Source organism: Tamandua tetradactyla, chromosome 3, assembly GCF_023851605.1.
Source record: "Tamandua tetradactyla isolate mTamTet1 chromosome 3, mTamTet1.pri, whole genome shotgun sequence".
Taxonomy (NCBI): domain Eukaryota; kingdom Metazoa; phylum Chordata; class Mammalia; order Pilosa; family Myrmecophagidae; genus Tamandua; species Tamandua tetradactyla.
Window position 1 is genome coordinate 25,271,465 of NC_135329.1, and position 17,381 is coordinate 25,288,845.

The 17,381-nt window shown below is 35.6% G+C and overlaps 1 protein-coding gene across 1 annotated transcript in view; it reads left to right on the forward strand.

Moving 5' to 3' along the window:
- ADAM7 (ADAM metallopeptidase domain 7) overlaps positions 1-17,381 on the forward strand; it is an 84,256-nt gene that overhangs the window by 45,364 nt on the left and 21,511 nt on the right. The window contains exons 9-13 of the mRNA XM_077151703.1: positions 6,094-6,263; positions 8,528-8,612; positions 10,097-10,227; positions 12,127-12,301; positions 13,813-13,902. Of these exons, the coding sequence (XP_077007818.1) occupies positions 6,094-6,263; positions 8,528-8,612; positions 10,097-10,227; positions 12,127-12,301; positions 13,813-13,902 (651 nt within the window). The remainder of the gene's footprint in view (positions 1-6,093; positions 6,264-8,527; positions 8,613-10,096; positions 10,228-12,126; positions 12,302-13,812; positions 13,903-17,381) is intronic.

Consider the following 17,381-nt stretch of genomic DNA (forward strand, 5'->3'; position numbering starts at 1 on the left):
TTTTATGGCCCAGAATATGGTCTATTATGGTGAATGTTCATGCATACTTAACAAAAAGTATTCTGCTGAGATTAGGGGGAGTGTTCTATAACTGTAAATTATAGCAAATTGGTAGTTTTTTTTTCAGATATTCTATATCCTTGTTGATTTTCTGTTGACTTGTTCTAGCAATAACTGAGAAAAGAATTTTGAAATATTCAACTATGATCATGGGTTTGTCTGTTTCTCCTTTCTGTGCTATCGGTTTCTGCTTCTTATATTTTGAAACTCTGTTGTTAGATGGAAACTCATTTAAGATTGATGTGTCTTCTTGGTGAATTGATGTTTATTTATTAATTCTAGCATCTATTTATATCAATGTAGACTCATGGGTATTTATTTTCTATTTTCAATCACAATTCTGTACTTTATTTTCTGTTGTTGTTTTGCTTAGATTATTTCGATTTTGGCCATTATTGGGTGTTCCTTAGTTGGTTCATGTGTCCCTTTGGCAACTCTCCATCAATATGGATTTTTTTTATTGAGCACTACTTTATTTTCTGGCACAGCAATATGCTCCAAACTCATCCTGTGTATTCTTCTGCCCCAGTCCAGAATCATCTATTTCTCCAAGGATCCTTTTTTCAGAAGATAATGGTGGTGTTAGAAAACAAGATCTGGGTGCTAGGTGTTCTCACTGCTGCTAGAGTTTGTCACACATTTTACTTTTATACATCCTATAAATCCACAATGCATTGCTACCATTTTTGCTTTAGACAGTCAATGATCTTCAAGAACAGTTGAACCATAGGGGAAAATTTTTTTTCTATACCTTCATTTTATCCATTTTCAAAGAACTTCATTTTTGTGTAGCTCTATGTTTACTTCTGGTATCATATTCCTTCTGTCTGATGACATTCCATTAATATCTCTTTGGTGCGTATCAGCTAAATATGATTTTCTCAGACTTTTTAATCTAAAGAGGTATTTACTTCGTTTTTGAAAAGCGGTTTTCTCTAGGTATAAAATTCTGGATTGACAGATGTTTTGTTTTGCTTTCCTTTCACTGCTTTAAAGATGTTACATCATTTTCTTCTGACTTGAATATTTTATGATGAGAAATATCCTGTAATTCTTTTTATTCCCCTCTATAAAGTGTGAGTATGCATATGCATCAAAGGGAGAGAGAGAGAGAGGGAGGAGGGAGACTATGTGAATGCCTGCTTGGCATTTTTACTGCTTAGGATTCTCTGAGCTTCTTGGATTTGTGTTCTGATTTTTTTTTTTTTACTAGTTTTGAAAATTTCATGATCTTCTCAAATAAAAATCATGTCTTATTATCATCACTCTGTCTCATTCTGAGATTCCAATTACTTGTACGTTAGCCTGATGTTGTCCAATAGCTTTGGTTTTAGCTTTAGTTGTTTCATTCTTTACATTCTTTATGTTTCAGTTTGGGTACTTTCTATTGATCCATCATGAGTTTCACTGATTCTTATCTTGACTGTGTCAAACCAACTGATAAGGCCAACACATATATATATTTATACCCAGCCTTTCCAGAAAGCCCATCAGTAAGTCATCTCTAGCTGAGATTCCTTGGAGACTAGAAGAGGAGCCCACAGTTGCCCCTTCCCCTCCAGACCAGCCACTCTTGGTAGATTATTGATAGCTGGTAAAATGGTGAAGCTTTCAGGCCTTGATCCTGTCTTTCTCTCTTGTTTAATTTTTTTTTTTTTTTTTAATTTACAAACACTCTATACCCAGCAAACAAAAACTCCACCTTCTTCCCTGCCCCATCCTCTGGTGACTGCTAATCAACTTTGTTTCTTGATAAAAATAAATAAAATTTACTATTTTTGGAATTTTGTGCCTTACTTATTTTATTCAGCACAATGTTTTCAATATTCATCCATGTTGCTGCACTCCTTAAAATTTCATCGTTTCTTCTTATGACTAAATAGTATTACATTGTATATGTTGTACCACATTTTGTTTATCTACTCATTCGTTGATGAGCACTTAGATTGTTTCCCCTTTTGGCTATGATGAATAATGCTGCTATGAACATTAGTATACAAGTGTGTATTAAGTTTCTGTTTCACTTTCTTTGGTTTTATATATAGGAGTGAAATTGCTGGGTAATAAGGTAATTCTTTGTCTAACTTTTTTAAGAACCACCATATTGCATTCCACCATGATTGCATCATTTTATCTTCCCACCAATGCACTAGATTTCCAGTTTCTATACATTTTCTCCAATACTTGTTATATTCTGTGTTTTTTTTTTTTTTAAATAATATCCAGCCTTGTACGTATGAACAGGTATTTCATTGTGGTTTGGATATGCATTTCCCTAATTGCAAATGATGTTGATCATCTTTTTATATGTTTATAGGCTGTTTGTATATCCCTTTGGAAAACTGTTCAAACCATTGCACAATTTTTAATTATGCTGTTGTTTTGTTGTTATGTTGTAAAATTTATTTATATATTTTAGATATTAAGTCCTCATCTGATATATGGTTTGCAACTATTTTCTCCCATTCTGTAGGTTGTCTTTTCACTTTTGTTAATAATTTCCTTTGATGTGCACAAGTTTTTAATTTTGAAGAAATCAAATATCTGTGTTTTTCCTTTGTTTCTCGGACTTTGGATGTCAAGAATCATCATTGAAGATATACTCCTATGTCATCGTATGAGTTAAAAGATGTTAGTTCTTATATTTAGACGCTTCAGACTGTCCTTATTCCTAGAGGTCCACATAATTCCTTACCATGTGGTCTTTCATAGGCCTTTCATAATATGGCAGTCTATTTCTTGAAAGCCAGCAGGAAAATCTCTGCTTCTTCAAATTTCTGATCCCTTTAAAGATATCGAGGCACTCACATCAAGATAATATCACTTTCTATGTAAATAATATCAACTGATTTGGGGACCTCAAATACATCTGCCGAGTTCGTTCACCCCTGCTTTATAGTATAGTCTAATTATGGTAGTGAAATCCATAATATGCACAGCCCTACCTACATTGAAAGCGAGGGAACTCTACTGGGTACATCCACCAGGAGGCAGGGGTCCTTGGAAGCCACTTTAGAATGCTGCCTACTGCAAATCCATCTTGCTGCTAGAGCCTATAACATATTATTAACAATTATGTTAAATAAATGTGGATCATCTCTGAGTCCATTTCTGTTGAATCTTGTCTCTTAAGAAGTGGTTGTTTTTCTTGCTCTTTCATATGTTCCTTCACTTTTGATATTAGGCATTATGTGTAAGATTGTGGAGGCTGAGATAATAGTCTTTATCATTGGAAATGGACACACTTCTTTTTCTAGACCATTAGTATGTGAGATTGAAGCAATCTTGTCAGAGATTGAGATGGTTTGGTGCTTTTCCATTGCTATCACTACCTTCAGTGTACCACAAGTTTCCAATCCCTCTAGTGTTACTGTGTGCTTAGGGCAGAGCCTTTTCTTAACATTCCTGGTCCACTTGACCCTTATTTAGTAGTAATCTTCTGTCGTTTGTTACTCCAGCCTTGCCAGCCTAGTTGTGTGCAGGGGGTGGGGGTGGGGAGGGCAGTGGTTCTCTATCTCCAATCTTAGGCAGACCTTGCTCATGGAACTTCCAGTGGGTATTTCTTGATGGCTATGTCCCTCCACTATTGGTAGGAGACCTCTAATGTCTGATTCTAGGACAGTTTTCTGCCCCTCCCATAGTAGATGTTTCTTTTCTCTTTCTTCAATCACAAGAAGTCTTCGCTTATGAATCCAAGAGGGATAAAATGTTGCGGTCTTTTCCCAGTAGCTTATGGAATTTGTTTCACAGAAAAGAAAGGTTTGAGTAGGCTTTATGACTTTTCCATAATAGCAGCTGCTCCCAGCCTTCAGCCTTGAACCTCCAAGTAATGATATCTCTTTTCTTTCACTCTGCCTTCCGTCATTCTTTCGAGCATCAGGAGGAGATCTGTACAGAAAGATCTGTACATGGGTTCCAAATTCTTTGTGTCTGTATCTTCCAGGGGGGCTTATACTCTGATGCTAGCCCACATTTGGCCCTTAGCAATTCCTTAAAAATATCTGTTGAATTACTCGTGTCTGTTTGTATAATGCTCAGAAATTCTTTTTCCCATCTTCTGCTACAGGGAAAGCAGTATTCTAGTACCTTCTTTCTTTGAAGGAGACTGTATTTCCTCAGATTTCTGGCCACTTGGGTACCCTGTTTTTTCAGCTCTCCCATGGTTTTCCCAAAAAATATGATTTTGTAGATTTTCTGGCTTTTTCTTGTTGGGTTAGAAGCAAATGTTCCTTCCAACTTTGCACATCTTAAGCAGAAGAATAATTCTTCCAAACTCTTCAAATCTGTCTGTGGAAATTCAAAATCCTCCCAATGACATCTCTAATTAGTAGGGACAGCATGGGGTGCACAGAAACACCACATAGTTACCTCTGTTTTCTCTAATTTCTTATATCTTGCAATTGCACCTCTACCATTACTCCAGCATTGACCTAAATATGAGCACTAATCCCTTTACCTTGGTTTTCCAACATCAAAGTAAGCATAAATACCAAATTGTTACATACTGCTGTCACATTGCACACCATACCACAAACCATTTAAAGTCACATGGTCTAAAAGACCTTTGGGCTTTTGATCTTCTTGTGTCGCATTAGCACAGAGCCCATAACCACATCATTTCACTTGGTCCCCTCTCATTTTAACTTTCATTATCTCTTCACCTCTTTTGTCTCAGAAATTCTAAAGGTTTATTTTTCTCTAATATGAAGAGCAATTCAGCTTTCTACAACGTTCCAAATATGTATAATCAAATCCATCTAAGCATTAAGAGACCAGAAATGTTATCCCTTTTATAAGAGATATTCTCACTAGAAGACAATGCATTCATAGGATAACAAATTTTGTTCCCATTTGCACTTGCATCCAGTTTTCTGGGTCTGAAAACTATTTGTGAGTGTGCAGAGTCCATGGAACCCAAGGTAATCTTTTTTTCTGCAAGAACCAATTCATATGTAAGTTTATTCCTTGAGAAGATCACTGTCAATAGGAGAAAGGCCAGATATTATAGGCCCTATTTTGATTTTGAGATCATGATTTGATGAAAAATCTGATCTAACTGAATGAGAGATTAGAAGAATCCTACTTCTCATGGCCAAGAAATTATCTTTCTGTGTTGCCTGTTGACACATGGGATTCAGTATATTCATATTCCGCTGTTAAGAAACATGGGAAATTAATAGAGGGTTATCATAATAGAAATGAGTGAGTGATAAACTTCTTAAAAATCAGTTATATTCTCTATTAACATTGTATGAGTGGCCGTTCCATTTCTGTTCTCAATTTAGAGGTTTGTAGTTTATCACTCATGATCGCTTTCAACTGACTTTGTACTGACAGTTATGCAATATAAAATTGATATGACATAGACCTTTGTCTCAGAGTCCTCATAATGATCACTAACTTCTGTTTTCTTTTGTCCTGCTATCAAAGAATTATCAATTAAGCGTTTACAAAAGCAAATGGAAACAGGGATGACAAGGCTTGTAAGCTACAACTATTTCTGTATGCTTTGAACAATCCTCAGTTAAGTTTCCTGAACAAAAGTAGTTCTAGTTCTATAGCTGTTGAACAACTATAGCAGCTACATCATTTTTGAAAACCGATATCACCTTTTTAAGATACCACTAAACTAACTCATGACCTAAAGTAGAGAAATTCATAAAGACCATTTAGTCTACCGTGTGCTGTTAGTAAATTCACATTTCCAGGTTAGGTGTATTCTTAGAGCTTTAACCATTTGTGTCTGTTAGACCCATCCTAAACCCAGTGTCTGTACAGCTGAAAATGACTCAAGGGGGATCAGACCTGTTTGTCAAATTTCTTTGTTGGCCATGGCAATCCCAGTATTCTGGGTGAGTTCTCTGTATTCTGTTTCAATAAAACTGTTTGCAGAATGAGGCCTGCACTTTTTGCTTATGTAACTCACAAGTTAAAATGCTTGTTTGCTTATTTTTTAATGGAAAATAACATAGTAATGATGAAGGACTCGTCTAGCAATTAGAATTTGTGAAAAATGATTTCTTCTTTGGACAGATTTATAAAACCTTGAACATTCACGTGACATTGGTTGGCCTTGAACTGTGGACAAATGGAGATAAAATAGAAATAGATTCAAACATAGAAACTACATTATTGCATTTTTCAGCTTGGCAAGAAGCACTCCTTAAAAAGGGGAAGAAATTTGACCATGCTTTGTTACTCAGGTATGTGCCCACTCTATTTTCCTGCACAGCTTAGAAAACAATAACTTTTTAGATACAGTGGTTTGGGGGTTTTGACAGAGGCAAAATTTTATGTCTGACTATATGGAAAATTTATAACCAACTATATAATCATTTTTCTTACTAATATTGGTTAATACTCAAAAACAAAAATCTGATTTATTCATATTTGTGGATTGATAATAATGTTAAGTAAGCAGAGTACTTTTAGAATCTATGTACTTCACATATCAGCATTCAGTGCTAACTATCACCTTTTTCGTGCAATACCATTCCAGGCCCTGATGCTGTAGTATCTCAATTCCAATATTCCACCAAAATCTGTCTTTCTGGGAAATAACCTCACTCTGGACATTTCCCCTCTTCCAAGTGTGCCTATTCAATGCCCAGCAAGTCAAGAGCATCTTCTTGACTAGCCAAGTTGACAGATAACTAATCTGATAAATTAAACCCTTACACAGCTTTGATTTTCTCATGTTAACAGTTTTGATTTATCTAGACTACTAGATTATGAATTTTTAAAAGAAAGGGCCATTTTTATCATTTTGTTGGTCAAAACACCTAGCACAGTACTTAACCCATGGAGAAATGAGAAGTAATTGTGGAGCTGAAGTGACAACAACCTTATGTTCACCCATACTCCTGTTATCCCAAGGAATGTTTAATTATGGAAGAACTACTTTGGAGCAATGCAGTCTTTTAGTCCTTTTCTGATGCCCCTAGAGGGACTATAATAGAGCACACACAATTTACCTGTTTCATTTAACTATAATATCACTGTTTCTTAAGAAACACAGTCTGAAGATTTTGTTTGTTTAGATGTTAATATTCAGCCCAAACTCAGAACAGGTGAAGCTTCCAAAGTTTGTACTAAGAAGTCAGGTCTAGCACTTTGGCCAATTGATGAAACTGAAACAGACCTCCAAAGTAATACCATTTTTGATTTGCATGTCTGGGTTGGTCCATAGTACATATCTTTAGAGAGGTGGTTGTGCCTGGATTGGGCTTGTTTATTCATGCACTAACTTGGAGAGTAGTGAAATATTACCCTAATCTTCATTTCTCTGCACAAGAATAGCCCCCAACCACTCATCGTACATGTATGTTAAAATAATAAACAAGTCCAGAAATACTTAAATAGGTGAAAGTGTGGAACCTTTTATTTCTAGAGAATGCCGTTTTTTCTGAACAGGAGTTTCTCAAGCAAATGGAATGCCTGAAAATAGGGTGGGGGAATGTTACCAAAATGTCTACTTGGCATGATATTTGGAACTTCTATGGTGGATTCTTATGCACCTTCTCTTCTATATTCACAAAGATTAAGAAATGTGAGGCTATGTATGGCCATTATCATGGTGTTACTTTGGGGTTTTGGTGACCATGAGAGAAGTCAGGCTACAGACCGTACTTGCCATTGTTCTTTGTCTCTATATATGGTGTTTTCCTAAAATCTTAACAGTTTAGAATGACCAGGATTCTAAGTTCCTCAAAAATGCAGAATCAAATACTGAGACATAAAAAGTAGGGACAGAAACATTTTAATAGAAGTGAAAGAAATAGAGCTTATTTTGCTGATCAAAAAAAATTTAAGGATTGAAAGGGATTATCTAACCTCTTTACAACTTTCTAATTGTGGTCCACAAGCCCATGATTAGCTCTCTTTAAAGTGGAACAACTCTAAATCTTCTCCTTGAAAGCAAACAAATTTGACTCCCACATGGCATTGTCTTTTTAGGTAATCTAGAAATAGTCATGTTTTCACTTGACAGAGCTTTTACATGCTTGATTATAGCTGTCAAATCTTCTATGAGTTTCTATGCTTGATAAAAAATTCAGAAATTTTCCACCCTACCTAATTAACCATGGTGTTGAGTCCATTCACTATGTTGCTTCCTCATCCCTCTGAATTCTAGATATGTATATATGTGTGCATGTATGTATGTATATGTTTATTTGCATTTTTGAAAGTTTTATCCAGAGCTGAGTTCAGGATAGACTCTAACTTTATTATTGTTGTTTTTTAGAAATGCTTTTTCTGCTTCCATCCTAAGATTACATTGCCCTTTCACTGCCAATAATGTACTGCAGCCTTATAAATGAGCCCACCATCAACTAAAGAAAAAAAAGGCACTTTCACCATCACCCAATTCAAGTACTAGCATTGTGGTGATTCACTGCAATCTCATCTTTCTGTTAATTCAGTTACTAACTCGGATTGAAGGATGGTATTTGCTTCTTGTTTATAGTGGGAAGTGGCTGTACACGCCTGCCCAAGGAACTTCTTATCCAAGGGGTATGTGCCTACCGCGTTATTCCTCCAGTGTTGTTAAGGTGGGATATGTTTTATTAATTTTATAAAACTTCATTAAATAGTTTGAATTAAAATTCTGTTATTTCCTGTGTCCTATTGAAAGGGGGCATGTATGCACTTTGTCATATATTTGCTACCAAGTTATGTCCACAAAGAGACTGTTATGTTACCTTTATATCATGGGAAAAATAAATGTTTTATAACAGCCACAGATGAGTAATGAAGGTACACCAGAGTTGTTTAGAGTTTAAAAGAACATCATATACAGTTTAATATATAAAGATGAAGAAAGTTCTTTTGTACATTAAATGTAGTTATTTATCAGGAATGTAATATACGTAAAACTTGATGGCTGATTTAGCAAATGAGGGTAATTATTCTTCTACTGTTAAGAAAGCGCATAAACAACTTAATATATCATATCAAGACAACCTTGCAATTCATTTTCAGAGAGCATCCTACTCACAAATTATTGACACCCCTTGTTTACGGGATCTTTTCCAAAATCACTAAGCTTCTAGAAATGCTGTCCAAACAACTCTATCTTGAAAGAACCTTGAAAATATCAAGGCTTGAATTTGTTTCCTTTCGTGGCTCTGCCTAGTTGTTGCTATGCCCAGCTCAGTCTCTCTTAGTTTTTGAGCTTAAGAAGCTAGTACTTAATAAAATGAATGCAGGACTGGTTGATTCTGTGGTTCTTTTTATGCCTATGATTTTGCCTATGCTATTTCAGGCCTAAGTTTAGCATAATGGAGCATAATGCAGTCAGTTTAATCTAAAATAGATTGTTACTACTCTAATTGTATAATATAACCAGTTAGGACACATTTTAAATTTCATACAAATAAAATGAAATGACCAATTAGCTTTAATTTGGTCATTTCATCTTGCTATCTTAGCTTTATTATAACCCAGTATCTATCTTAGCTTTACAGTAACTTTATATCCCACCCATCTTTGGAAATTGAAATTGTTTCTATAATATAAAGGTTAAATTATGGAATAGAAGAAGTACCAACCAAGGCAACTCTGTCATGGATTTTACCTTTCTGACTTTCACATTTTCCCTATAATATAAACTTCCTCTTCATTATTACATAGCATTATTGTACAGTGTGACATTACAATTTGAAAACAAGAGCTGGACATATATCTTTGAATATTTATTACAGAAAAAAAACTCAATAATATTTATATTGTCGTGTAGGATATTACTTAATAATTTTAACTATTTTTAAGAATGAGTCTATATGAAGCTAACAACTGCTGTAAGTGAGCCACAAAAAGGAATTTCAAAATATTTAGAGTGCAGACATTTAAAAGGTCATTTGTTCAACTTCATTACTGAGGTGCAGGAAAAGGAAGGAGCTAAGTTCAAGCTCTCTTAGCTAGCTACTCGTTAACCAGAAACTAGAAACCGGATCTCTCAATCACTAGTTCAAAGCATTATATATTAAATTGTACAGTTTTTTAGGAATTTCTAATGCACATGTTTTTGTAATAGGATCTCTTCCCTGACATAAACATAATTGCAAACAGAATAGCACATGAGTTGGGGCATAGCCTTGGGATGCAGCATGACAATTTCCCATGCACCTGTACCTTTGGAAGATGCGTGATGGATAGCCATGGAAGGTAATGCTTGAACAAAATGGAAACTATCTTTAAATATATTTGAGGAGTGGCTTTAAATGAAATTTCATGTTATGGATATATTGTTATTCTGTAGATTTTTTTTTAATATACCACAGAAGTTCCATTATAAAACTAGGCATGACAAGGAGTTCCCTATTGGGGACTAAATCTTATCAGTTGGTAGTACATCTCTCTATTAACTTGATGAGAGAAATTCTAAAACTCTGGCTGGGCATATAGCGAAAGTACACCATTATCAATTAGTAATATCCATACCAAGGCACTTAGAAGAGGATTATACTCCATGAACCACATTTTCCCATTGTTCCTATAAACTGTAATTTCCCCCTTCATATCTTTACCTCAATGATATTCATGGCAAGGCTTTCCTGGTTACTTGATCCAACTTTATAATTATGGCCAGCACACATATATCCTGGGACTCCACATCATCTTTTCTTTTTTTCCTTTGCATTTATCACTGTCTAAAATATTATATGTTTTATTTATATAGCTTGTCTCAAAAAGTCCCAGGCATGTGTTAGGTACTCCAAGGAGTTGTGGAATGAATGAATGTCCAGAATTTCCCCATTATATGTGAAGTATATCATGATCAGATCCCAAGTCTTACACACCTTTGTACCCCTTCACAGAGGGTCTACCATACTGCATTGTCTACAAAAACAAAATGTCGTTGATGATGATCCATGTTTCCAATGTTTTAATTCACAAAGTCTGCTGGAATGCAATACACCAGAGATGGACTGGCTTTTACAAAAGGGATTTCTTTAGTTACAAATTTTATTAGTATGAGAAGGCACATGGCAACATCTGCTGGCCGTCTCTTCTGGCTTCTGTGTTCAAATGGCTTTCCCAGGGGCGTTTCCTCTCTGTAGCTCCAAATATCTGGGTCTGAGTCAGCTCTGAGCTCTGAGCTACATTATGCTGGGCTGTGCTGAGCTCCTTCTCTCTCTTCTAACTTCTCCTTTTAAACTTCACTCATTGCAGAAGGCACTCCCTCTAGCCTACCACAGATGTGATCAGCCATAGATGAATTTCACATGCTGATGATTTAAGTCCATAGCAGCAGAACATCTGGGTACAATCACATAGCCAAATTGTCATTTGAACCTAACAATCACACCATATATCAATTAAATGAGGTTAAATAGCTAAAGCATCTACAACAGTGCCTGGCATACAGTAGGCACTCAAACTGGTATCTAATTTTATATTTCAGTTGATGGTTTCCATTATCCCAATCTGATGTAATCCAGATTATGTATTCAATCATTGTGCCAATAATGATGGCTAGAGTCAGAACTAAAGGAAGATGTAAGGGTTGTGAATTTCAGTTTGAAAAGAAGTGTATCATATTCCTGTGATATGTAAGATACTATTAAATAAATAGTTAGTTTTCATAAAAAAATTTTAGAGACCTACTCTGTGCCATGCTGTGTTGTAACTAGAAGTGACTTGAAAAAATTTGAACATGATACTGTCCCTGCCTTGAGAAATCTATACTCTTGCAGAATGATTAAAAAAAAAAACAGTATATAGGTTATTTCCAATAAAAGGCAATATGGGAGCAGAAAACATGGCCAATGAGTCTAAACTGTAATTTGTAAGAAAGGTCTGCTGGAGGATTTGTGGCCTTAATTTTTCACTAAAATAGCATGTGTTGGCTGTGTTTCACTAAGACATTTTCTATAATAAGGAGCCCCAGGTACTGCTTTGCTCTATCGGTAACAGCAAAGATAAGAGTAAGTGCAATAAGAGAAGTAAATGGACTTTCAGAATTCATCATTTATAATTGTTATTTCTCAGTTATTCATTAAACTTTCATAATTACATTATGCACTGATATTATTATTTGCTTTTAACTCATCCTATCTTTAGCATTCCTGCACTAAAATTCAGCAACTGCAACAAAATCCAATACTCTGAATACCTAAAGGACTATAAGCCAAAGTGCATGTTTGATATTCCATTTTCTGAGAAGTTAACTGATTATCCATATTGTGGAAATAAGAAGTTGGATGAAGGAGAAGAGTGTGATTGTGGTCCTGCTCAGGTATTTACAAATGATGTTGTCTTTAAATTATAAACATTGCTTTCAGTTGGAACATAGGCAGAGATGTAGTCAGTAATCAATCTTGCTCTTTCTTTTAAAGTTTTATAAACTGTACATTTCTTTTTCCATTTAGAAACAAGCTGTTGGTGTAGCCTCATTGCAAGGCTATTTACTAAGTCACAGGTCATATATAATGATTTTGCTCAGGATCGACAGCATCATTAGCCTGGCTTATATATTAATTGGTTCTTCTGGTGAGACGAGCCCATGGGTTTCATTAAGTCTAATCTGTGTGCCCAGTAGGAATTTGTAACACAAAATCTCTCAGAGTCAGCCTTTCAAGTTTTTCTCAGGACCTAATGAGGCTGGTCTATATCACAGCTGGACAATTAAAGTTATTTGCAAATTCTTTCCTAATAGAGCTGAAACTTTCTAAGTTTTCACATATTCATTGCAGTCTTGAATTCTGGAACATTTAGAATAAGCCTGTAAGGGAAATTTTAAAGTAATTGTTATCTGTTTTTCTTCAACAAGAAAGCTAATATTTCTTTCAAGAGCTCATCATATAGTGTGCTTATTAAACTACAAACTTCCCAAATCATGAAGCATGTATGAATCACCCAAGGATGTTGTTAAACTGTGGATTCTCGTCCAGCAGATCTTGAGTGGGGGTGAGATTCTGCATTCCTACCAAACACCAAGGTTATGCTCATGCTGCTGGTCCAAGGACCATGTTTTATTAACCACCCTCTAGACACTGCACAATCCTAAAGAGGTCTAATAGAATGGTGATTAAGAGACTCCATGATCGGGATCCCTGTGGTCAAAAGAAGGTTCATATAAAGGCAGTAACATTTTCAGGGGTTTCGTAAGATCTAGTTTTCAAAGGTCTCAGATTAAATAAATGCAAAGGGATTTTTAATTTTGGAAACAGAACCTTTTGCTCCTACACATTCTTTAGTGTTGTTCTCCAATTTCATTCTCATACATAATGTACCTTACCTGATCAGACCCAATTTTCTTTGCAGGTTTAATTTTGTTACTGCAGATGTACCTAAGTAACAATACTGCTGTAACTAGTCAGTGATGCATTACAAAAAAGAAAGTTCAGACCCAAATACTTGAGGTCTTAAAACTGAAAGTTAGATCTTCAGAAATTGTATTATCTCATATCAAACCTTTAAAGAGGGAAACAGCACTACCCTTCCAGGGAATGGAAGTTATCAGGAGAATGGAAGGTCATAAACTTTGGACTCTCTAATTCTGGCCAAAGAAAATTCTTTGTAGAGTAGTTGTAGCCTCAAGGGGAGGAAACACAAGAAAAAGTTCCAGACACCAGTTCTAAGTAGTAGTCTTCATATATACAGCATAACCTAAGATCACGCATTTATATTTAACTTCTAGAGACAAGTAATGCTAGATTACCTAGAAGCACAGCTAATTAACTCTTCAAACAAAAGTCAAAGTACAAGCTAATTTCAGATCTGTATATATTTTTTATTATTGCCAAGGAATGCACTAATTATTGCTGTGATGCAGACAAATGTATGCTGAAGCCAGGATTTACTTGTGCAGAAGGAGAATGCTGTGAATCTTGCCAGGTAAGGTCCTTTACTGTGACCAGTTTCTTCGTTTACAATTTATTAAGTATATACAGAACCAAAGAGTTCTCTGACCACTGGACCTAACACCACTGATTGCAAATTGTGTCAAACTAGCTGTCACCAGACAGTGTCTTCTAAGATGCTCCCAAGTTTTGAGCATTGAACGTGAAGTGCTGTGTTCTAGCAAGTAGAGCAGCTGGTGAGAAGTGCTTGGACTTTTAAGTGTGAAGTTACCTGGTCAACACTATTCTGCTTCTTTGTAAATCATTCCCAACCTATGCAACCCCAGCTGGGAGGAAAATTAGTATCCCAACAGCAGCAAGCTAGAAGAGAGAAGGATTATTTGGAGATTACAAAGTGATAGAGGTTAGTAGGTGGGGGAAATATTCCTAGGAAAAATGACCAAAAGGACTCTATCCAAAGGTTTAGTGACACTTCTTTCACCCTGCTCTACTGTGAACTCACAAAGGAAGAGAAGCATGCCTTATTCATCTTTATAACTCACCAAATCCAAGCACAATTTGCAAAAATCCTCAATAAAATTCTAGCAAATCGTATCCAATAACACATTAAAAGAATTATACATCATGACCAAGTAGGATTCATCCCAGGTATGCAAGGATGGTTCAACATAAGAAAATCAATTAATGTAATACACCACATCAACAAATCAAAGCAGAAAAATCACATGATCATCTCAGTTGATGCAGAGAAGGCATTTGACAAGATTCAACATCCTTTCCTGTTGAAAACACTTCAAAAGATAGGAATACAAGGGAACTTCCTTAAAATGATAGAGGGAATATATGAAAAACCCAGAGCTAATATCATCCTCAATGGGGAAAAATTGAAAACTTACCCCCTAAGATCAGGAACAAGACAAGGATGTCCACTATCACCACTATTATTCAACATTGTGTTGGAAGTTCTAGCCAGAGCAATTAGACAAGAAAAAGAAATACAAGGCATCAAAATTGGAAAGGAAGAAGTAAAACTATCACTGTTTGCAGACGATATGATACTATACGTAGAAAACCCAGAAAAATCCACAACAAAATTACTAGAGCTAATAAATGAGTACAGCAAAGTAGCAGGCTACAAGATCAACATTCAAAAATCTGTAGCTTTTCTATACACTAGTAATGAACAAGCTGAGGGGGAAATCAAGAAACGAATCCCATTTACAATTGCAACTAAAAGAATAAAATACCTAGGAATAAATTTAACCAAAGAGACAAAAAACCGATATAAAGAAAACTACAAAAAACTGCTAAAAGAAATCACAGAAGACCTAAATAGATGGAAGGGCATACCGTGTTCATGGATTGGAAGACTAAATATAATTAAGATGTCAATCCTACCTAAACTGATCTACAGATTCAATGCAATACCAATCAAAATCCCAACAACTTATTTTTCAGAATTAGAAAAACCAATAAGCAAATTTATCTGGAAGGGCAGGGTGCCCCGAATTGCTAAAAACATCTTGAGGAAAAAAAACGAAGCTGGAGGTCTAGCGATGCCAGACTTTAAGGCATATTATGAAGCCACAGTGGTCAAAACAGCATGGTATTGGCATAAAGATAGACATATCGACCAATGGAATCGAATAGAGTGCTCAGATATAGACCCTCTCATCTATGGACATTTGATCTTTGATAAGGCAGTCAAGCCAACTCACCTGGGACAGAACAGTCTCTTCAATAAATGGTGCCTAGAGAACTGGATATCCATATGTAAAAGAATGAAAGAAGACCCGTATCTCACACCTTATACGAAAGTTAACTCAAAATGGATCAAAGATCTAAACATTAGGTCTAAGACCATAAAACAGTTAGAGGAAAATGTAGGGAGATATCTTATGAATCTTACAACTGGAGGCAGTTTTATGGACCTTAAACCTAAAGCAAGAGCACTGAAGAAAGAAATAAATAAATGGGAGCTCCTCAAAATTAAACATTTTTGTGCATCGAAGAACTTCATCAAGAAAGTAGAAAGACAGCCTACACAATGGGAGACAATATTTGGAAATGACATATCAGATAAAGGTCTAGTATCCAGAATTTATAAAGAGATTGTTCAACTCAACAACAAAAAGACAGCCAACCCAATTACAAAATGGGAAAAAGACTTGAACAGACATCTACCAGAAGAGGAAATACGGATGGCCAAGAGGCACATGAAGAGATGCTCAATGTCCCTGGCCATTAGAGAAATGCAAATCAAAACCACAATGAGATATCATCTCACACCCACTGAATGGCCATTATCAACAAAACAGAAAATGACAAGTGCTGGAGAGGATGCGGAGAAAGAGGCACACTTATCCACTGTTGGTGGGAATGTCAAAGGGTGCAACCACTGTGGAAGGCAGTTTGGCAGTTCCTCAAAAAGCTGAATATAGAATTGCCATACAACCCAGCAATACCATTGCTAGGTATCTACTCAAAGGACTTAAGGGCAAAGACACAAACGGACATTTGCACACCAATGTTTATAGCAGCGTTATTTACAATTGCAAAGAGATGGAAACAGCCAAAATGTCCATCAACAGAAGAATGGCTAAACAAACTGTGGTATATACGTACGATGGAATATTATGCAGCTTTAAGACAAGATAAACTTATGAAACATGTAATAACATGGATGGACCTAGAGAACATTATGCTGAGTGAGTCCAGCCAAAAACTAAAGGACAAATACTGTATGGTCCCACTGATGTGAACGGACATTCGAGAATAAACTTGAAATATGTCATTGGTAACAGAGTCCAGCAGGTGTTAGAAACAGGGTAAGACAATGGGTAATTGAAGCTGAAGGGATACAGACTGTGCAACAGGACTAGATACAAAAACTCAAAAATGGACAGCACAATAATACCTAATTGCAAATTAATCATGTTAAAACACTGAATGAAGCTGCATCTAAGCTATAGGGTTTTTTTTGTTTTTTTTGTTGTTGTTGTTTGTTTGTTTTTTTTACTATTATTACTACTTTTATTTCTTTTCTCTATATTAACATTTTATATCTTTTTCTGTTGTGTTGCTAGTTCCTCTAAACCGATGCAAATGTACTAAGAAATGATGATCATGCATCTATGTGATGATGTTAAGAATTACTGAGTGCATATGTAGAATGGTATGATTTCTAAATGTTGTGTTAATTTCTTTTTTTTTCTTTCCGTTAATAAAAAAAAAAAAAAATGTGTATTGAATGGCTGAATGAGAAAATCTCTCCAAGCATTTCCCAGCAACAATGAAAGCCAAGATATTTTTTTGCAATGCAATGGAGAAATCTGATTTCTTGCACTTGGGAACTCCACATTATAGTAGGGGTTCCCAGTTCTATGGGAAGCAGTTAGGGAAAGAATGTACTGGAACAAGGGAGGAAGAACAGACAAAATGAATGAGACTATCTTCCCATTTCTCCATTTTTTTAAAATGTCTATTCCAATTCAACCTCAGGCTATTTTAATA